The sequence below is a fragment of the Carassius carassius genome, chromosome 31 (assembly GCF_963082965.1).
Source record: "Carassius carassius chromosome 31, fCarCar2.1, whole genome shotgun sequence".
In the NCBI taxonomy this organism is placed as follows: Eukaryota; Metazoa; Chordata; class Actinopteri; order Cypriniformes; family Cyprinidae; genus Carassius; species Carassius carassius.
Window position 1 is genome coordinate 4,098,353 of NC_081785.1, and position 22,717 is coordinate 4,121,069.

At 35.8% G+C, this 22,717-nt stretch overlaps 1 protein-coding gene across 1 annotated transcript in view; it reads right to left on the reverse strand.

The window, feature by feature from the left end:
• The window catches only part of smyd3 (SET and MYND domain containing 3), a 162,414-nt gene that overhangs the window by 126,593 nt on the left and 13,104 nt on the right, over positions 1-22,717 (reverse strand). Inside the window, exons 2-5 of the mRNA XM_059518588.1 lie at positions 18,404-18,467; positions 14,924-15,031; positions 14,771-14,828; positions 9,497-9,633 (exon numbers count right to left, since the gene is read on the reverse strand). Coding sequence (XP_059374571.1) covers positions 9,497-9,633; positions 14,771-14,828; positions 14,924-15,031; positions 18,404-18,467 — 367 coding nt within the window. The remainder of the gene's footprint in view (positions 1-9,496; positions 9,634-14,770; positions 14,829-14,923; positions 15,032-18,403; positions 18,468-22,717) is intronic.

Consider the following 22,717-nt stretch of genomic DNA (forward strand, 5'->3'; position numbering starts at 1 on the left):
CATTTAAAATGTTAATACTTTTCAGAAATTGTCTTTTTCAATAGTCTATAATATATAAAGCAACAATAGGTCTACTAAATATACACAAAATGTAGTAACATCATTCATTTTTATAAATTACTGCTGATGCAATGCATAATGTCAGTAGCTCCACTGATCCAATCCTTTCTTTTACTAAAAGCTTTAGAATCATTTGTTTTGGAATCAAACAAGATTGGTCTTGATCTAAGTTTCTGAATCACAAGAAAGAATCGGTTGAGAGTTGTCCATTCAGAAGTCACACTATATGTTCATAAGAATACTTTGTTCAGGAGTTGGACTACACATTTTGTCCTGTATGTTTTGGATTAACTAAAATAAAAAAAATTAAAACCTTCATAAGAGTCATTTATAAGAGTCTTCATCATAGGTATTTGATTCACTAAAAAGAACTCAAGTCATTCATTAGGGAGTCATACTAAACAGATTCAGTAGCGTCATTTGGACTAATAAGCGAATCTTGTTTCCCAAACCTAATTATACAGTACTTTTAAAAATGATTACAAAAAGAATAGCTATTATTATTATTATTATTATTATTATTATTATTATTATAAGGCACTAATTGTAAAGGTACTACTAAACTCTATTAAATTCATGTTCATTTGGGTACTGCTTTTTTACAATACTTACAACTTTACAAAAAAGACTTTATGATGCACACAGGCTTTTATTATACAATTGCTTCAGTAGGCCAATCTTGGTCTTTAACTACTAATATCATGAAGGGCTCCTCAATTATGTTTTAATGTAGCAGTGAAAAATAATGCCTCATTTGGGGTCTGTCAAGCACAGATTCCTGTGAGTTGGTCTTTCAGACAACTGAGCTACACAACAGGCCATTATAAAATACAGACAAATAAAACAAAATAAAAGGACATTAATAATGCTTAATATAACAGCTGTGAATGAGGGCAAACAAGGCAATGTGGAGTAGCAGATGATATCACATCTTACATTTTATGAAAATGAGTGATGCTTGCCCATGAAAATGTAATTGCTACAATGTTAGGCTACTGTTAGTGGTTGCCAGGGTGTTGCTATATGGTTACTAAGGTGTCCTGAGCATTTTTTATGCATCTATGCAGTTGCCCATAAATTCTTAATAACAGTTGGCTTCAGTCTGCAACCCATTGTACATTATATAAATTAATTTAACCCATTTTCAATGATGCAGCTTTTTTATGATGCCTGGTATTAAAATAATAATAATAATTACAACAACAACATACCTTTTTTTAATCTATAAACAGAACACACCATTTTGAAATATGATTTATGTAAACCCTAATGTCAAAGTTTAAAACTTAATAATATATACCGTATTTTTCGGACTATAAGTCGCACCTGAGTATAAGTCGCATCAGTCCAAAAATACGTCATGATGAGGAAAAAAAACATATATAAGTCGCACTGGACTATAAGTCACATTTATTTAGAACCAAGAGAAAACATTACAGTCTACAGCCACGAGAGGGCGCTCTACGCTGCTCAGTAAAGCCCTGCATATCAGCCCGAGCCCGACGGGCCCCGACTTATTTATGCCCCTAGGGCCGGGCTTCGGGCCGATTTTCACGTTATAGCTCACATGCGGGCCGGGCCTCGGGCCTTTTTTGGGTTATCCTTCTATATATTTATATTTTTAGACATTAATAAAAATAAAAAATGAGAAGTTGACGTTGACGTCGACGATAGAAAAACAAACATAGAAAGACATTTCATAACCTCATATAACCTTCATAATCTGATAATTCAACCCGTTATAATTACACTGACATGGCAGTCTCACGCACGCACGCTTTTCCGTCAGCGCGACCCACGATTATACTTCACTTATATCCACTTATTGTAGTAGTAGCTATTATAGGCCTCTAAATTAATGTATTAATCATAGCCTAGTTGGCCAACTAATAATTATAAAAAGATGATTCATGCAGCGGCGAGCATTTCTGTGTCTGCACCTGTTGTTGCGGGCCACGCAGCAAAGAAGAGAGCGCTGGCCGAGTTTGAAAACATTGTGGAGCAGGACGAGGATGACGACGATGAAGTACAGCAATACATGCGCCTCAATCACAACATGGAAGGTGATGGACGAGATGTGCTGCTATGGTGGAAACAGCACGAGACCCTGCTACCGCATCTGTCAAGACTGTCTCGCTCTGTGTTTAGTGTCCCGCCAGCAGCAGCAGCAGCGAACGTGTCTTCAGCGCAGCGGGAAGAGAGATGGAAGAGAGGAGGACGGGGTTAAAACCTTCCACTCTGGGTGCTATTCTTTTTCTTTACGATGCTCTTTAAGAGACTGTTCTAACTTTTCATTTGACTGGACTTTATTTTCGTTTAACTGTTGGAAACTAATGGAAAAAAGAATGGGCATGTTCTGTGGTGCATTTTTGAGGTAAGATAACCTGCAAGTTTGTTTTTAATTAATTTAATTTGTTTAGATGGTAGGCTATTTCTCATTTCGTTTGCGAGCGCTGTTGTCAGTATTTAAATGTTTTTTTTTTTATTTTACTCACTGTGGTTTAATAAATAAACATTTATTAAACTAACTGTCTGTGTGATATGCTTGAAGTGTTTTATATCTATGGATTTTGTAGCAAAGTAAAGTATTAGCGTTAATTTGAAAGGCTTAATTGATTAAATATGTTTTAGGCTACTCGCTGTCGGCTCGGCTGATTAACGTATATATTATATATATATATATATATATATATATATATATATACACACATACATACATATCACCCATTTCATTATCACCAAATCCAACTTGGGTCACCAAATACAACTTATGTACAAACTACAATACATGCCAAAGTTGAATATGGTTAAGGTTTTGTTAAAAAATCTACGGAAACCTGTTTCTGCCATTGAATAAAAAAATTAATTGAAAAAGGTTATTGCAACTTTTTATCTCACAGTTCTGACTTTCCCCCCCCCACAGAATTAAGAGATATACCCCCGGTTTCACAGACAAGGCTTAAGCCTAGTCCTAGACTAAAATGCAAGTCTGAGTTGTTTCAAATGAAAGAAACTTGTACTGATTGATCTTAAAATATATCAGTGCCTTTGTTTTGTCTCAAGATGCACACCAGTAATGTTTTTTTCTAAGGCATGTTTATAAAAATTACTTAAATGTCCTAATTGAACTATGGCCTAATCCTGGTTTAGGCTAAGCCCTGTCTATGAAACCAGGCCATAAAGTCAGAATTGCGAGATAAAATTCAGAATTGAGTTTATTTTTTCAGAATCGCCCCTCAAAATCGGATTGAAAAAAAGTGAGGAAAAAGTCAATTGTGAGTTTTTATCTTGCAATTCTGACTTTATTACTCGCAATTTACTTTTTCCTCACTTTTTTTCAATCCGATTTTGAGGGGGGATTTTGTGAGTTTATATCTCACTTACCTTATAACTTGCACTTGCGTGTTGATATCACACAATTCTGAGAAAGAAAAAAAAATCAGAATTGCAACTTTATGTCTCGCATTTGTAAGTTTATATCACGTAATTCTGACTTTATTTCTCAGAATTGTGAGTTTATCTCACAATTATGTATGACTTTTTAACTCGCAATTGCAAGTTTATACCTGAGAAAATTTTGGAGAAAAAAAAGTCAGAATTGTGAGATAAATCAACTACCTTTTTTTTTATTATTATTCAGTGGCGGAAACGGGCCTAAAAAAAAAATCAGACAACAAAACGGCGATATATAGAACTATAATTAGTTCTTATTATAAAGCTGTCAACAGATCGCTGTGACACAAATCACTTTCTTAAGGAATATTTAAAACCCATCAGCTTAGTAAATCAGAACTGTTCAGTCTGACTTTAAAGACGTGCTTCACAAAAAATGTCCCTTTTGAGTTCAGAACACAAATATGCAAAAATTAACAGAAGCTGATACTGCATTCACGGAAGCCCTGGACAATAACATTAGCATTCTCTTACAACTTTAATTAAAGTGACATTTACAATCACTTCAGCTCTGGAATGTGAATGGCATAAATTAATGTCTCTCTGGATCTGGATTTTAATCTAAATTCACATGTTCCCACATGTCCCTCACTCAATTTGATTAATGTAATTGGAGTTTTTACTTCCTACCTACTCCAGTTTGTGGGTAATTCCTTCATAATATGAATAAAAAAAATTACACTGGCAACAAACATTCCAAATTCCCCTGAGGAAATTACACTGCATGTAAGGGATACATTTGGAATATTATAAGATAATTAGTTTCAGCAAATGGCACAGAATATTGGTCTGATTTGAAATGGAAATCATTTTTGGGCCACGGATGCTTGTTTTCACGCTGATTAATTGATTCAGCGATGGGCAGGGTGTTGGTTTAAAGCGGCTGAACATGTTTGTCATGCTAAAGACGAAGTGCTGGGGCATTTCACAATATTACAGTTTTTACTTAATTTTTTGATAAGAAAAACATGCAGCCTTGATGAGCATAAGAGACTTTTCTGGGTCAGATCCGTATCAGCCTGTTCCCACCTGCAGGTCTACATGACATAATCTAGAGCAGAGATGCAAAGAATGAGGATTACTAAATAAGAGAGATATTCACAACACGGCAACATGATGCATTTCCTATCACATCCATACTGATGTTTCTTTACCTAATATGTCTGACAGAAAATGTCATAACTTACTCCAACTCAGTTCTGACATGCCTTTCAATCTCCAGTCTCTGTTCAATAAACAACTTCCACGAGATATAGAATGATAAACCGCTCATTAAACTCTATCACAAGAAATCAACAAAGTCTAGTCAATAATTTGAGTGCAAAGCAATACATTGGACCCAAAAGTTTTTCCATAAATAATTTTTATAATATTTTTACAATGCAACAAAATCTGAGCTCATGTGTCACAGTTTTCCATCTAATGTAATACTTTCATACAGTTTTAATGTCTAAATACTTTCTGCAGCCATCGTATAACTAATTCAGTTATTTCACTGTAGATTAAATGTTGCAGCACTTTGTTAAAAACAACTGTGACGAGTGGGGCGGGGCCGAGGGACATGGGAGCGAGGCCGGGGGAGTGATTGGAGATGAACTACACCTGTTCGTCCCACCGGTCTCGAGGCCCATGGAGGAGATGGAAGGATATAAAACTGGAGCGACGACAGTGAAGGACGAGAGAGGACCAGGCCTGGGCTTTTAGTTGTGTTTTGGGTTTTATTTTATGCGCACCAGTCGTCCGTGAGGGGCTGGTGCGCTGTTTTGTGTTTATTTTGTTATTAAAATGTTTTTGATTGTCCGCCGGTTCCCGCCTCCTTCTTCCGGATGAATATGAAGGTTTATATCGTTACAGTGGTGCCGAAGCCCGTGAGAAGGAGGGACGCGCTGCTGAAGATCCCTCGCCGCTGTGGTGAATCCGCGGTGCCATCGAGCTGGCGAGGAGTGTGCCGCCATGGACGCTCGAGGCGGTGGACTGGAGCGAGTTGCCGGGGACGGGCGAGCTCGCTACCGGCCGCCCACGATGTGGAGAGACGGCTGCCGTCCGTGAGGGAGCGGAGGAGTCGGCGCCGTTCGCCAGGTGGCCGGAGCCTGCTGCCTCCGCCGGAACGGGGAGGAGCAGGGAACGGGGGACTCCTGCCGGCTGCCCAAAACCGGAGGAGCCGTCGCCGTCCACCGGGCGGCGGAGGAGTGTCGTGCCGTCCGCCGAGGGCCGTCCAGTGCCACCGCCAGGCACCGCGGAGGAGATCACCCAGCTGGTGGAGGGCCGAGCAGCGGTGCGTCTGGGAACCGGAATTTTTTTTTTTTTTTTTTTCCTCTCTCCCCTCTCTCGTCTCTGTCGCTCCTCCTTCCATCTCCTTTTCTCTCGCCTCGCCTGTCCTACCCCCAGGTTCCCGCAGGTCCCCGGGAGCGGCCCCCCCGGAGGGAGGGGGGGGGGGGGGAGTAGAGCGCAGTCTCGGGAGTACCCCCCGGCCTGCGAGGGGCGATGGGGGTATGTGACGAGTGGGGCGGGGCCGAGGGACATGGGAGCGAGGCCGGGGGAGTGATTGGAGATGAACTACACCTGTTCGTCCCACCGGTCTCGAGGCCCATGGAGGAGATGGAAGGATATAAAACTGGAGCGACGACAGTGAAGGACGAGAGAGGACCAGGCCTGGGCTTTTAGTTGTGTTTTGGGTTTTATTTTATGCGCACCAGTCGTCCGTGAGGGGCTGGTGCGCTGTTTTGTGTTTATTTTGTTATTAAAATGTTTTTGATTGTCCGCCGGTTCCCGCCTCCTTCTTCCGGATGAATATGAAGGTTTATATCGTTACAACAACAAAAGCAACTTTACAGAAAACAAACCAAAGTACCTAATTGGGAGAACAATTCTCCTCTGCTCAGCTAATATACAGTCCCTTACATATGCAGAATTGAACACAAATTCAGGCAAACTCTACATTGTTTGTGGCACTGTGCATTTGTCTAATTTTCACATTTCTGGAAAAAAAAGGTAATTGTACCCTTACTGTCACTAACATGAATTACGCAAATACATCAGGATTTTCACTAAAAAAAACACAAAAATGCAGCAAATACCAACACATTTATTTAGTTAAATAACAGGCTGCATTAAGGCTGCAAATATCAGAAACAAGTCCAATGAAATGCTGGTGGAACTGAATATACTGTTCATCACATACTCTATAAGTAGCACAAACACACCTTTATGTAAGTAACAGTAATAGTGACAAGTCATAAAAAGAAAATCTACACTTGAATGAACAAGTTAAACTTTTGAAAAGCAGGGCATTGAATGGGGGGGGGGGGTGGGGGGGGTCAAAATCTCAATATTTCATCTTTTTCCTTATTTTAATATTTTTAACCTTTCACAGCATTCTAAAAACACTGTGCTCCATATATCACAGTTTACACAGAAAACGAGAGAAAAGTAGTGCAGTAAAAGACAAAAATGGCCCCATGTGAATGAGCAACCCCTAATGCATTCATGTAAATGTTTACTAAAAAAAAAAAAAAACACTTAATTTTATAAGCTATTGCTTGTTGACTACAAGAAAATTATAAACTGCATTTGGTGCAGTTCAGCTAAATTTTCATTTGCACTCTAATCTACTTTACATCTCCCTATTTTCAAAAGAGGTTCAAGAGCGAGAATGTGAAAAAAAACATCCTCAAGAAGCTAAAAACACTTTTTATATATATATAGTGTTCCTGTAGCTTAATTGGTAGAGCATTGCGTTATCAAGCGCAAGGTTGGGGGTTCGATTCCCCAGGAACACATGATAGATAAAAATTGATAGCCTGAATGCACTGTGAGTCACTTTGGATAAAAGCGTCTGCTAAATGCATAAATGTAATTAATTTAATTTAATTTAATATAATATATATATATATACAGTACAGACCAAAAGTTTGGAAACATTACTATTTTTTAATGTTTTTGAAAGAAGTTTCTTCTGCTCATCAAGCCTGCATTTATTTGATCAAAAATACAGAAAAAAACTGTAATATTGTGAAATATTATTGCAACTTAAAATAATACTTTTCTATTTGAATATACTTAAAAATAATTTATTCCTGTGATGCAAAGCTGAATTTTCAGCATCATTACTCCAGCCTTCAGTGTCACAATGTAACATCCAGTCTATCACATGATCATTTAGAAATCATTCTAATATTCTGCTTCATTATGAGTGTTGGAAACAGTTCTGCTGTCTAATATATTTGATGAATAAAAGGTTAAAAAGAACTGCATTTATTCAAAATAAAAAATTATAATAATATATATTCTAATATATTTTCTTAACTATCACTTTTTATCAATTTAACACATCCATGCTGAATAAAAGTATTGATTTTATTTAAAAAGGAAGAAAAAAAATTACTGACCCCAAATTACTGACCAGTACTGTATATTGTTATTACAATATATTTATATTTTAAAAACATAGCTTCTTTTTTGTTTTACTTTTTATTCATCAAAGTATCCTAAAAAAGTATCACATGTTCTGAAAAAATATTAAGCAGCAGAACCGTTTCCAACTTTGATGATGAATCATCATATTAGAATGATTTCTAAAGGATCATGTGATAATGATCCTAAAAATTCAGCTTTGCCTCACAGAAATAAATGATAATTTAAAGTATAATAAATTTAAAAACAATTATTTTAAATTGTAATAATATATCACAATATTACATTTTTTTCTGTATTTTTGATCAAATAAATGCAGGCTTGATGAGCAGAAGAAACTTTAAAAATATTAAAAATAGTAATGTTTCCAAACTTTTGGTCTGTACTGTATATATATATTCTGTATTTATTTATCTCTCTAATGCACATCTAGAAGCAACAAAGATGGAAAAACACACATACAAACACCTCCAGCTATAGAACGGCAAAAAAAAAAAAAAATTAACTCAAGATTTTCTGTGATCTTTCCAGTCATTTGTGAATACTGGATTATATTGATTCATTAGCCAATGAATAATTGATACTGATTAACCAGTTATTCAAAAGAACCAACTCGGCAGAATGACTCACTCACAAATCAAACATCATTATGGCTTGGAAGCAAGTACAACAGAAAAAAAGTGGATAAAATAATGACATGACTTTTCCAGGGGGGAAAAAACAATTTAATAACTGATATTTCCATGATTTACATGACTGTGGGATCTAAACAATATGTTACAGTATGATCGCCAAAAAGTACTTGCAAATCGAGGGCAACAAATGCAAAAGTGCATTGGACTCTCTCTGTGTGTGTTTTATGTAACCCCGAGACTTGCCCTGATGTGGTGTTTAGTGTTGGATTAGAAATGCTCATTAGCTTCACATTTGGGTCTTTAATGCTTTATAAGAGAAAGATGGCTGCTGGCTGTCTCTCATATAAAACAGGTGTTTGTGTTCACATGCAACAGGCATTTGTTTGTCCCGGGCCAGATGTGCAACCCCTTCTGCGTTTACATGCAATCCTGAAGAGAAGATGACCGTGTTCATCTTGAAACGCATCTTTCACTCAACGTGTTCACAATTACAGTACAGAGTGATGGTCGGTAAACAAGCAAATAAAATCTACTCTCACAGGAATCCAAACAAGCGATCTCACTGACACAACTGTAAATAAAATAGTACATTAGCATGCACCTCAGGCGTCCAGGAAGAAAACGGCTGAAAATTGTGGAGCTGGCCTCTTTGGAGGCGAACTGTCAGAAATGTAGCGATTCTATTCCACTGAATCTTTTAGGACTATTTTATTCTGAAATAAAATTTAATCTTGAACAAGAAATGCCTTAATTTAGCTTCTACGAACAACTTGTCCCCTGATTCGAGGAGAAAAGACAAAAAATAGCAGCATGGGTTCACAGCAGGTGGTGTGAAGATGGGAAGCGTTGCCTGCTGACACCATTCATAACGCTGCGTGAGATCTGAGAGCGCGACCCCTGCCGACTGCCGCAGATGACAATGAAAGGACACTTACTCTGGCGAGGAGGCTGATGGGGTCGAGGCCGGGCGGAAGCTGAGACAGATCGTGGTTCTCCTCACCAAGATAAAGCTGCAGCGTTGTGCAGAGCTGCCTCAGGCCCTCTTTCTTCTCCTCACTCATGTCTGCTAGATCTACACACACAGAACACAGTGCTTTCAACATCTGACAACAGCGATACCTATGAATGATCCTGCTAACCAGCAAAACCTTTTTATTTAGTTTTATTTATTTTTTTATAATGCAATACTAAACAGAGTTATAATGATTTGTTTCCAAAAACATATTACTATCTTATTAAATATCCCTAACACGTAGGGATGGGACGATAACCGGTTTTATTGATAACCGTGATAAAATGTGCTGAAGTAATATCGTTTAAAAATGAATTATCATTAAAACCGTGTTTGATTATCGCGGTTTTAATAACTCACTATTAAATCATGTCCAGCCAGCAACAGTCTGACGCAAGCGCAGCGCACAATGTTTTTTTTTGTTTTTTTTCGAGAAGGAATGGCGAAAGTCAGTGACTTTTCTATGCTTTTCTATGCTTCTACACTTTTCATTGTAAGGAAGGAAATGCCACAGAATTTAATCTTTCCTTAAATTAAGTGCATAGAGTTGCTTGTTTTATTAGTTGTTTGTTGATTATTAAATATAAAACTTGCTGAAATGTTTTCAGTGTGAGCATCAACTATTTTTGAACACTTTCATCTCGTTTCAACAAAACCGTGATAATATCGATAATCGTGATAATTTTAGTCACTATAATCGTGATATTAAATTTTCATACCGTCCCATCCCTATTAACACGTTAAGACGTTCTGTTCAGTCTGTACTTTACACAGCATGACGCGTGAGAGCAAGAGCTCTTCAGAGACATTCTCAGGAGATGATAGAGCTTGTGTTTTAAAGCCCTGGAACAAATAATTCACAGAATACGCAACATTAGTGCTGTTTTGGACTGATTGTTATCAATGTGGAACATACATAAATACAGCAATCATATTGTATGGTACTGTATAATATTGTATATTTGTAATGATAACCATGTCTAAAAGACTAGACTAGATAATAGTTCCAAAGTTCCACCTACAAAACTTGGGTATTTTAAAGTTATTTTCGATGAAAATGTATCATTCTTGTAGTGGTTCATAAATTACACTGGGTGCGGTAATAAATAACATCAAGACTAGAAAAAAACAGAATTAAACCTAATTTACATTGAAAAGTTCACATACTAAATTATTGGTGACCGTGACATAAAACACGGAGCTGAACCAATACAAGCTGTGAAAAAGACTAAAGAGAATCAATGAAGATGAAGCACAATGGAGCCAAAACGAACAGTGGGAAAATAAAAGGTTTGTGTAGGTTTGTTTTATCTGTTGGTGTCTATAGCCAATGAAGACAAATCAAAAAGCAGTTTTGCATGTCTCATTATGGCAGTTTTTTTAGTGCGTATTATGACAGCTTCATATTTTCTGGCTGTACCAGTAAAATGGATGTCTGATAGTGGGGTTTTTAGAATGTATCTGGAAAGAAAGTGGTCTGATTGTAGCTGAAAGTGTGTATTTGGAAGTATAACTCTAGATTTGTGATTTATGTTGGCTTTGCCAAACATATGGGCCTTTTCATTAACCTTCCTGCTCTGATCTATTCCTTCAAACTCACTATCAATGAAGTTCAGTGTGTTCACTGCACATAGAGCGAACGCTTGACCCGCAGCTACAGCTCTCACACACACATTCAGCATCATAAACACAGACGCACACAGTAGTAAAACTGCAGATTCAACACATAAATCTGATACGGCTTTACCTCGTGTTGTGCCTTTTATAGTCTACTTGAAAATTGTATCTCCCAAAAATGGAACAAAATTCCAATGCTTAGGCTAGTTGATCTGAAATTATTCAAATCTGTTCATTGGATGGTCATGATTTATTTATAATAGTAATAGATAGATTGTTGATTATTAAAAATGAACAAATAGCAGGCAGTAAATGAGTGCCAATGGGGTCTGAAACCTCTCCGGTGAAGAAAATAGCATGCTGGACGGCAGATGGATCCGCACACTTCCCACTTCTCAGACCATGAGAGCTTGAACGTGTGTAGAATTATGAGCCTGAAGCAGGTGTTGGTCTCTTTAAATGGATAGCTCACCCCAAAATGAAGATTTGTTTTGTGATTCATGCTTCCTCATATTGTTCCAAACACTTCTCTAAAACAAAAAAGGTGCTGTTTTGCAATATACAACCTGCCCTATTCCATACAATGAATATGAATATGGACTAGGGGTATTGAGCTCCAAAAATGCTCCAGAAATAAGGTTTCTGAAGCCATATTATGCTTTGTGTGAATAAATGTTTAGCTATTCACAAAAAAATGTTTGCTTTTGAAACAAGTCTAAAATCTGCCAGGTTTGATGTGATTAGTTGGGTTTCCATACATATATTTTTATGCATATTTTGGCATATCACACAAAAATTATAAATGGAAAATTATTACGCAAACAGAACTTCGCAAAAGAGCATAAAACTAAAATAAGTCTGCATGAGTTGGACATTTTTTATTCAAAAGTTTAAGGTTAAGTGTTTTAATCCTAATAATAATTATTATATATATATAATATATAATATATATATACTATAATATATATACTATAATATATAGCTATACTATAATATAGATTATATGAGAATAATCCTTAAAAAAAAAAAAGAAAAACGCATCACGAAACTATTAGTCAGCACAACTGTTTTCAACATCGATAATAATAATAAGTTTCCCATGCACCAAATCAGCATTTTAGAATGATTTCTGAAGAATCATGTGTATTTTCCTCTAATTAATGCAGCCTTGGTGAGCATTACAGCTATATTTTACAAACATTTATAAAATTTAAAAAAAATAAAAAATATTTAATTTTGTGTATGCTACAATGGAAACACATTTTCTGAATAAATTGTCTCTCTAACACGTTCTAAACGGCAAATATATTTGTATTTAAAATAATGTATTTAATATAGATCCACAGTGGCTACAACATTCATTTCTAATTTGCCATAATTTGCTCTGAAAGTGGTGATTTCATTCTCTTGAATATGTGCAAGGAAAACACAAATTCATCATTTAAATGGGAACATGCAATAAGTAATGATTTAATGTCTCATAACCACTTATAAATTATGTAAATGTTGGGATGTATGATTCCTTTCATTTCTGCAAATTTGCATGTCTCATTTGCTACCATTAAACTGAAATATACAGTATAAAAAGGTTAAATGCTATATCAGCCATTATGAAGGAAAGCGATCAAGTGAAATGCTCTTCTGTTTGTCTAAAGGAACATTCTCGATGTAAATCAGGAAAGCAGCAAAAATGAGGATTTCCTGAAATAGTAAATGAGCCGATGAGACCTTTATTTTGAGGTGAGAGTGAGTGGAAGTTCAGATGGGGTGCTGACTGCTTCCATAAGACCATCAGCAGGATTACCTCTCTAATGGCTGCACATTACTTATGAACGAATAGAAAAAATATGAGGCCAAAAAAAGAAGTCCAAGGCTCTTTGTGACAAAATAGCCAATTACTTCTGAAAAGAGGGTCTGATCCAAGAAAGAAAGGAAAATTCATAATGGTACAATAAACTCCCACCAGGATTTGACATTTATTCACCTTCCATCATAGGAAATCTCATTCAACCTCACAGGATAAGTTAGTGCTGTCCATTAACATCATAGCCATTTTTTCTGTATATAACTTTTTTTTAAAAAGGAAAGAAAGCCAGGTTTTTGATATGACAATGGACATTGTCCATTTCTGTGCTGCCTGAAAGACAACTTTCAAGTGGAGCAATATCGGCAATTATCCTTATAATTTTTTGGCATTATTGAATTAAAATAGCATGAAATTATCAGTACAGACCAGAAATTATTTTTGATTATAGAATAATGGAAATGCATACACATGAAAGTCAGGAGTGATGCCTTATTACTAAATTTGGCTCATGTTTCTTTTTTTTAAAGAATTTACTGGGTCTTATTTAGCACCTTTAGCTTTTCAAATCAAGGTTAGTACACAAAAACGGGCATATATATATATATATATATATATATATATATATATATATATATATATATATATATATATATATATATATATATATATATATATATATATATATATATATATATATATATATATATATAAAAATGCATGCACGTTTTTTACAGGATTGCATTTATTTGATAAAAAATACAGGGGAAAAAATTGTGAAAGATTATTATAATGTAAAATAAAATGTTTCTGTTTAAATACACATTACAATCTTATTTATTCCTGTGATACAAAGCTGAATTTTCAGCATCATGACACCAGTCTTCAGTGTCACATGATCCTTCAGAAATTATTCTAATATGCTGATTTATTATCAGTGCTGGAAACTGTTGTGCAGCTTAATATTTTTTTAAACTTGTGATTTTTTTTTACAGGATTCTTTGATGTATAAAAAGTAAAAAAAAAATGGTAAAAAAATAAAATAAAAAAATAAAATATTTGGCTGCCCAACTGTTGCCAACATTGATAATTCTAATAATAAATCAGCATATTAGAATGATTTCTTAAGGATCATGTGACACTTTATACTGGAGTAATGGCTGATGGAAATTTAGCTTTGCATCACAGAAATAAATTATATTTTAAAGGATATTAAAATAGAAACCATTTTTTATATTGTAATAACATTTTGCAAGATTCCTGTTTTTTCTGTATTTTTGATCAAAGAAATGCAGACTTGATGAGCAGACGAGACTTCTTTAAAAAACATTACAAGTCTTACTTGTCCCAAACTTTTGAACGGCAGTGTTTATATTATTTAATAAATCATTTTTATGTATACATGTTTTACAGTGAATTAGAACACAGTTTAGAGATGGTTAATAAGTAGTTATTGTATTTCCTTGCAGAAAACCTCCGTGAAAATTAGCTGAAAATTGCCCAGTCAGACCAGATGTTGTTTCTTAAGAGGTTTTACTTTTTTTTTTTTTCCATTTGATAAAATATGAAAATTTTTATTTATTTATTTATTTTCAGGCTGTATTATCAAAACCCACTTTCTCTATAAGGCATTTCTAAAAAACACTGTATATGGTTTTATAGACAAATCCAGACCTGGATGCTAATTAGTCAGCACAGCATTCCAGTCATGAAAAATACACAATTTAGCAAGTCTCTTGTGTCAGTGCAATGTAATAAAATAAAACACAGACTTACGTGATTGGTGTTCGGCTATCGAGTATAGATCTTCTTGGTCACTTTCTGATTGGGCGAGCTGGAAACAGACACAAAGGGTGTAACAACGCCAAGCCCTGTGGCAGTTTTAAAGTGAAGTGTTCCTGATACGGCAGGTGTTGTGATGTCACATACCAGTTTGAAGATGATCCTCGTAAGCAGACGGACGGAGTCTGTGGGGATCCTTGGCTGGAGACGCTGGAGGCATTTGCATTCCCTCTTGTGATCAGGCCATGCTTGCTTCTGAAGGTTGAAGAAGAAGATAAAGAAGACAATAAATAGAAGAGATTTCACAAACAACGTGCTTTCTGTGTGTGTTGTCCCTTTAGAGGGAATTATGATGAAAGGCCTCCCTCCAATTAAAAAAAAAAGACAAAGACAAACTTGACAACCCTGAGTGCCTGGAGAGAACGGCGCTGGTTTGACAGTGACAGCTTTGTTATTTTAAAGCAGCGCGGCGTCTAGCGTTGAGAGATTGGATGCTCTTGAATTGCAAAGACTTCTGCAGAGCATGTGATAGACAAATTAAAGGGATATTTCACCCCAATAAAATCGTAATGATTTACACCTCGCGTCATTTCCAAACTTGCATGGCCTTCTTTCTTCTGTGTTTAGCAGAAAGTTCACGCTGCTCTTTTAAACAGCAGAAAAGTGAATGAAGATGAACACAGTCCTAGAAGTAGCTAATATGACTCTTCTGAAGTTTTACGATAGCTTTGTATGAGGAACAGAACAATAAGTTATTGACTGCAAAATTCAGGTTATAAGCAACTGCACCAAATGTTTGCTCCTCGATATTTCATATGTCAGGCATTACAGGGTTAAAAGCCAGAACTAGAGGAAAATCCTCTGAATGTGAACGTGTTTTACAGGTGTCTGGCTCCAAGCACCAAATACTTCTGATGGAAAGTCAGACTGGACTTCATGCAAGAGTTTCCGATAACTGCCGGCTCAAAACTGGAGAATTTTAATGACATTATACAGTTTTGATGAACAGTCAAATTCCATATAAAGCAGAATGACTGTATTCAATTCCACAGGATACAGGCATAACATTTAAATATCTGAATTTCACTCTGGTTTCCCAATACAAAACTGAAACCTGCAAAAATATATATGTAATAAAGTATATAATGTTTCTGTGTAATATGTATTTTAAATGCAAAATTTATTTCCTGTTTTATGTGTGAAATGATTTCTGAACAATTTCTATACCACATCACTGTTCTATTACTGTACAAACAATGTACTAGAGTATGTGGGTGTATATTATATATATATATATATATATATATATATATATATATATATATATATATATAATTTAAACAATGGTATATAGCTGGTCAAATTATTAGAATTTTTTTAATTAAGTAAAAAATGCACAAGTTTTTCCAAGTAATTATTCTAGCAAAAACTAAAATTAGTAATATTAGAAGCAGTTCTCATTCATTGATTATTTAATATTATAAACAGCTCTATTAGGCTGCTTTTATATTGAAAGGCATCATGCACAAACAAAAATAACATACATACATACATGCATATATATATACATACACACACAGTATGGACCAAAAGTTTGGACACACCTTCTCATTCAAAGAGTTTTCTTTATTTTCATGACTATGAAAATTGTAGATTCACACTGAAGGCATCAAAACTATGAATTAACACATGTGGAATTATATATGGAATTATATACATAACAAAAAAGTGTGAAACAACTGAAAATATGTCATATTCTAGGTTCTTCAAAGTAGCCACCTTTTGCTTTGATTACTGCTTTGCACACTCTTGGCATTCTCTTGATGAGCTTCAAGAGGTAGTCACCTGAAATGGTTTTCACTTCACAGGTGTGCCCTGTCAGGTTTAATAAGTTTGATTTCTTGCCTTATAAATGGGGTTGGGACCATCAGTTGTGTTGTGCAGAAGTCAGGTGGATACTCAGCTGATAGTCCTACTGAATAGACTGTTAGAATTTGTATTATGGCAAGAAAAAAGCAGCTAAGTACAGGAAAACGAGTGGCCATCATTACTTTAAGAAATGAAGGTCAGGCAGTCCGAAAAATTGGGAAAACTTTTAAAGTGTCCCCAAGTTCAGTCACAAAAACCATCAAGCGCTACAAAGAAACTGGCTCACATGTGGACCGCCCCAGGTAAGGAAGACCAAGAGTCACCTCTGCTGCGGAGGATAAGTTCATCCGAGTCACCAGCCTCAGGAATCGCAGGTTAACAGCAGCTCAGATTAGAGACCAGGTCAATGGCACACGGAGTTCTAGCAGCAGACACATCTCTAGAACAACTGTTAAGAGGAGACTGTGTGAATCAGGCCTTCATGGTAGAATATCTGCTAGGAAACCACCGCTAAAGAAAGGCAACAAGCAGAAGAGACTTGTTTGGGCTAAAGAACACAAGGAATGGACATTAGACAAGTGGAAATCTGTTCTTTGGTCTGATGAGTCCAAATTTGAGATCTTTGGTTCCAACCATCGTGTCTTTGTGCGACGCAGTAAAGGTGAACGGATGGACTCTACATGCCTGGTTCCCACCGTGAAGCATGGAGGAGGAGGTGTGATGGTGTGGGGGTGCTTTGCTGGTGACACTGTTGGGGATTTATTCAAAATTGAAGGCATACTGAACCAGCATGACTACCACAGTATCTTGCAGCGGCATGCTATTCCATCCGGTTTGCGTTTAGTTGGACCATCATTTATTTTTCAACAGGACAATGACCCCAAACACACCTCCAGGATGTGTAAGGGCTATTTGACCAAGAAGGAGAGTAATGGGGTGCTGCGCCAGATGACCTGGCCTCCACAGTCACCGGACCTGAACCCAATCGAGATGGTTTAGGGGTGAGCTGGACCGCAGACAGAAGGCAAAACGGCCAACAAGTGCTAAGCATCTCTCGGGGAACTCCTTTAAGACTGTTGGAAGACCATTTCAGGTGACTACCTCTTGAAGCTCATCAAGAGAATGCCAAGAGTGTGCAAAGCAGTAATCAAAGCAAAAGGTGGCTACTTTGAAGAACCTAGAATATGACATATTTTCAGTTGTTTCACACTTTTTTGTTATGTATATAATTCCATATATAATTCCACATGTGTTAATTCATAGTTTTGATGCCTTCAGTGTGAATCTACAATTTTCATAGTCATGAAAATAAAGAAAACTCTTTGAATGAGAAGGTGTGTCCAAACTTTTGGTCCATACTGTGTGTGTATGTATATATATATGCATGTATGTATGTACTTTTTTATGTATATAATACCACATGCGTTAATTCATAGTTTTGATGCCTTCAGTGTGAATCTACAATTTTCATAGTCATGAAAATAAAGAAAACTCTTTGAATGAGAAGGTGTGTCCAAACTTTTGGTCTGTACTGTGTATATATATATATATATATATATATATATAAATAGCTTGATCTAGGTTGCTGATATAACTGGAATATCCATCTCATGTATATCACTTAAATCATTTTTCAAAAGCACTGTTAATGTCTTTCCTAAAAAAAAAATGTCATCAATGTAATCTTAAAAGTGAAATAAGATCTCATCATAATTATATTATGATTGGGACCCAACCTTATGTGTGAAGAGCTCTTACCTGACACTGAACACTGCAGTAACGGGCCGTCTTACATTGAGAACATCTCGACAGACTTTCACCTCTGTTAAGAATTAATGAGACAGAATTAACATCAGCCTCAGTGCTTTGTGTATTTCTCAAGAAACGACATCCTCGGGCTGAAGAGGAGAAAGTTTGGTTTGATTTACAAGGTTTATAATGAAGCCTTCCTGCCCTGGCTAAACATCACTTGCTTTAAGTACATGTCTAATGACCATCTTTGCTTTGAGGCTTAGTCTATAACATATAAGCTTGAAGTGAGGAATGTGGTGAACATTCAGAGATCAGATGCACAAACTCTCTCTTCAAAAATGAGTTTATTTAGCTATTGCGGTGTTTAAACGTGCCATATTCCACACTTAGTGCAATCATGGTTACTGTACGTCTCAGCTTTATTTGTTACAGTTTTATTTCTTGTGACTGTCTGATTTAATCAAGTTAGTCGAGAGATAATTTTGAAAACCTCTTTTTAAACATTTCTACCAAACAAAATGCATGAAGGAAACAAGCGATAATGCAATAAATGCACTGAATTCAAATGATTCATAACCTTTTCAGTGCTCCATATGTTGTGATGTTTCCCATGCTACTAAGGATCAAACCACTAAAAATTGCATGTCTATCTCTTCCTCCACACTTATCTATATTGCTCCTGACTGAGTGAACATAATCACAGGGAGGTTTTGTATGAAATACCACCAGATTCATCTTCCTGCCACACTGGTGTTTGGAGGTGGTGTGATTTTTGAACAGGGCCTTGACAAATCACTTTGGAGGAATTTTTAGTTTTAATCTCCTAAAAGAAAAGAAAGAGTTTCAGGCACAAATTATAGTCCAGGCCTGAGTTCTGTATGAATGGGCCTTTCCTCCTCTGACCCCTTCCTACAGTATATAACATCTTTTTCACTGTCTATATATACACTGTATATATATTGTCCATTCTATGCAAACAAACATGAATACTAGTGCCATTATTGTCATATCACGTTTTCAGATCATCGGAGGCATTTCCGCAATGAGGAGCGTGTACATTCACATGGTTGCCACTTTAAATATTATGTCTCTGGTCATTGAGCTTTTCATATTGACGATGAGGCTTTTATGTCGGGTTGAATCTGCAATCTCTGACCCAATTTGTATGCTGGCTTCAATACACTGCAAATGGCAACCCGCGGTGTTTAAATACTATTGGGTAAACTGGCAGTAGGCGGAATCACACAGACCAAAACAAAAACAGACATTCCGACATGGAACACACTTTTCATAGTAGAATAACTGGCTTTAGTGTTGTTCTTTTGGAGATACAATTATGTGAACATGTAAATATCTACAAACATATTATGGTATTTTTATGCTTTAGTACATTTAAAAAAAAAAATAAGAGCACATTTAATGAAAGAAAAAAAATATAAATCTTGTGGAGTATGTTTTCAACATCAATAAATCATTTTTGCAGTTTAGTGTTTATTAACTCGAATTGCAAATCAAGTTGATCATTTGATCTCAACAAGGCTTCCGGAATAAAGGGGTGACGATGTAAGTCAACATCATTTTGCCAAATTTACATGTTTTTAAAATGTATTAAAATACTTTTTACTACAGTGCGAAAAAAAAAAATACTTACTGCAACTTTAATTGGAGGGAGATTTCTTGGGAAAGTTCAGTTAGCTTAACAAAGAAAGAAATAATAGCTAGACGGATGATGAAACAATAAGAAATACTAAACCTTTGCTTCAACTGGAAGTTAAAGCACTGAATCCAACATGGGCCTGTGGGCTTCTATTAAAAATGCTGATGCATCAGAAGGTACGAGTCACTGGTTGTATTGGAATACACAGAGCCTGGTGCTGTCCAAAACTAAAGCACAGGCCGTAAGTCACAGCACAACACAAGAGTCCTACAGCAGCAGAGCAGCCATAAACTTGGCCTTATTACTGCACACAGGATATGAATGACAGAGAACACATCATCATCATCTTCACTGGACACACATAAAACTAAACAAACAGCTGATCTAAATGATTGGGAAAAGTTTAAGTATTATTATTACTACACCAAAATAAATTAAAATAAAGTAGTATTACTAAAATATATATTTGTAAATAAAATATATTTTTTATTTCTGAATTTGGGAAAATTGTAACTGGTATTATTAAAACAAAAGTCAAAAAAGTATTATTAAAATAAAATAGTTTTAAAATAGGTTTAAAATGGTTTTAAAATAATAATAAAAAAAATAGCTGCCCACTGAGTTGAATGTGCAGCTATTTCTGGATTTGAGAAAAGTCACGAGTTTTTAATGGTCTGACTCAAATCTGCAATAAAAGCAGGCATTTGGATTCCTCAGGGTATTGATTCGGAGATGAAGACAGTAAGCATTTCCCTTCTGATAAGAACTGGCCAGAAAAGCAGCATTTTCACATAGCACTCTATTACAGCAAAATACTGCAGACCTGAGACTGATCTACAGATTCATAAAAGTCATTATTAACATCTATGCAAATTCGGCAAGGTTCGGGAATTTACTAATTGCCATATGTGTGGACTGTGCAAAGCAGTGAGACAGAGCCAGGCCTTTAATAATTATACAAAAATGTCAAAAGATAATATGCCTTAAATATGTCATCAAACAACCATTGATTCAATCTCACTGAATTTCACAAAGAAATATGTCCTCATTTTTCCGAACAATGAATCAGATCCTTTTTTCCTCTAATAATACTCACACAATTTGATAAAAAAATTTCCCCAGCATGTTTGCTAATGTTTTATTAAAGCATTTTATCGAAGATATAATTATTTGAAAATTACACCCATATAACACATCAGCCAGATCATTTTGTTAACTGATTCACTCATTTTCGAACTAATTGCAGTGATTGTTCACAACAAAAGATTATTGAGTCATATTTTCTGTGATTGTAAAAGCAGAAGTAACGGATTAGGACAACTGCAGCATTAAACAGGACAGTTATTAATTGGTATTTGAACAGTTTTTCTGTATCGCCTTCCTGACTTGACAAGTGAAATCATACGGAATACTTTTAGAGAATAATGCAAACGTGCATCCATCTTTCAACCAAAAAACAAACAAGAGCTTATTCCTGGCCTAATGTGTGGTAGAGAAACACTGCGCTCCAGTGGCCAGACGTCTCAGACACTCAGAATCCGCAGGCCAATGGTCCTTCATTTTACATTAAAACATGAAATGTAAATATTTGACTTTTCTCTTTAGATCAAAACCAGCAGAGGACCAGAATCACAGCGGTATCCACATGGAGTCAAAAATCTGATTATCCCCCCGGCTAATGCTTAATCGAATTCCTGTATGCGGCCAAACACCAAACAAGGTTTCTTAATTTCAAAAATGTACAATAATTCCACATAAAAATGTCATCGTAACACAATCAGCAAATTATCGAACGCTGCAAGGATTCATTTTCAGTTTTCATATCCACACACAAAACTTTCCTGGAATGACTGTTTCCCCTCACACACCGAGAGCTAGAATTAGACAGAAAGATGAGCATCTGGACCAGAAACAGAGCAGCAGTCAACACCAGAGGAAGAGGAAGAGACAAACAAACAAAGCTCTGTCTGAGCCTTTAACAGAAATAGATATGAACACTCGCTCACCCAAACACACACTCTCATTGGCCAATTAGAGAGCTTACCTTCACTGGACAGACACACTCCTCTTAGCTCTTAAAAGCCTGTCAGACAACACCTCTATAAATGCTGCTTTCTTCACTAGTCTATTAATTAGGAGGGAAAGGGTGGGAAAAAGAAAGAAAATAACAAGAGAATAGTCGTAAAGATGAATGCTTGTAGCATAAATCAACTTTAATTAACAACAAGCCTTTAATTAACCAAATTTAAGAACACAAAATGGCAAGCTATGTTGACAAATTGATCCTAATTTGCAAACTTGCACTATATACTAAAAGTATGATAGTCACTGATGAGGCTGATGATGGGAAAATATTTGATATGCAATGAAATGGAAGTAGCAATGGGGTTTTCATTTTTATTGTATACTAATTGTAAATTAATAAAAAAAATAATAAATAAAAAAACAGCAAGAAACACGGAATTAAAAATAAAAAAGTGAAGTGGAAAGACTTAATTATATATATAATATTTTCTTAGTATAAAATTACAACTGTTTTCAACTTAATTGTCATTTGAAATGCACCACTTGCATACCATTTAGGATGGATGATAGTATATGAACTGGGATGCTGACAACAAACAAAAAATATATCAATATATATCCATGATGATCTCCTTAAG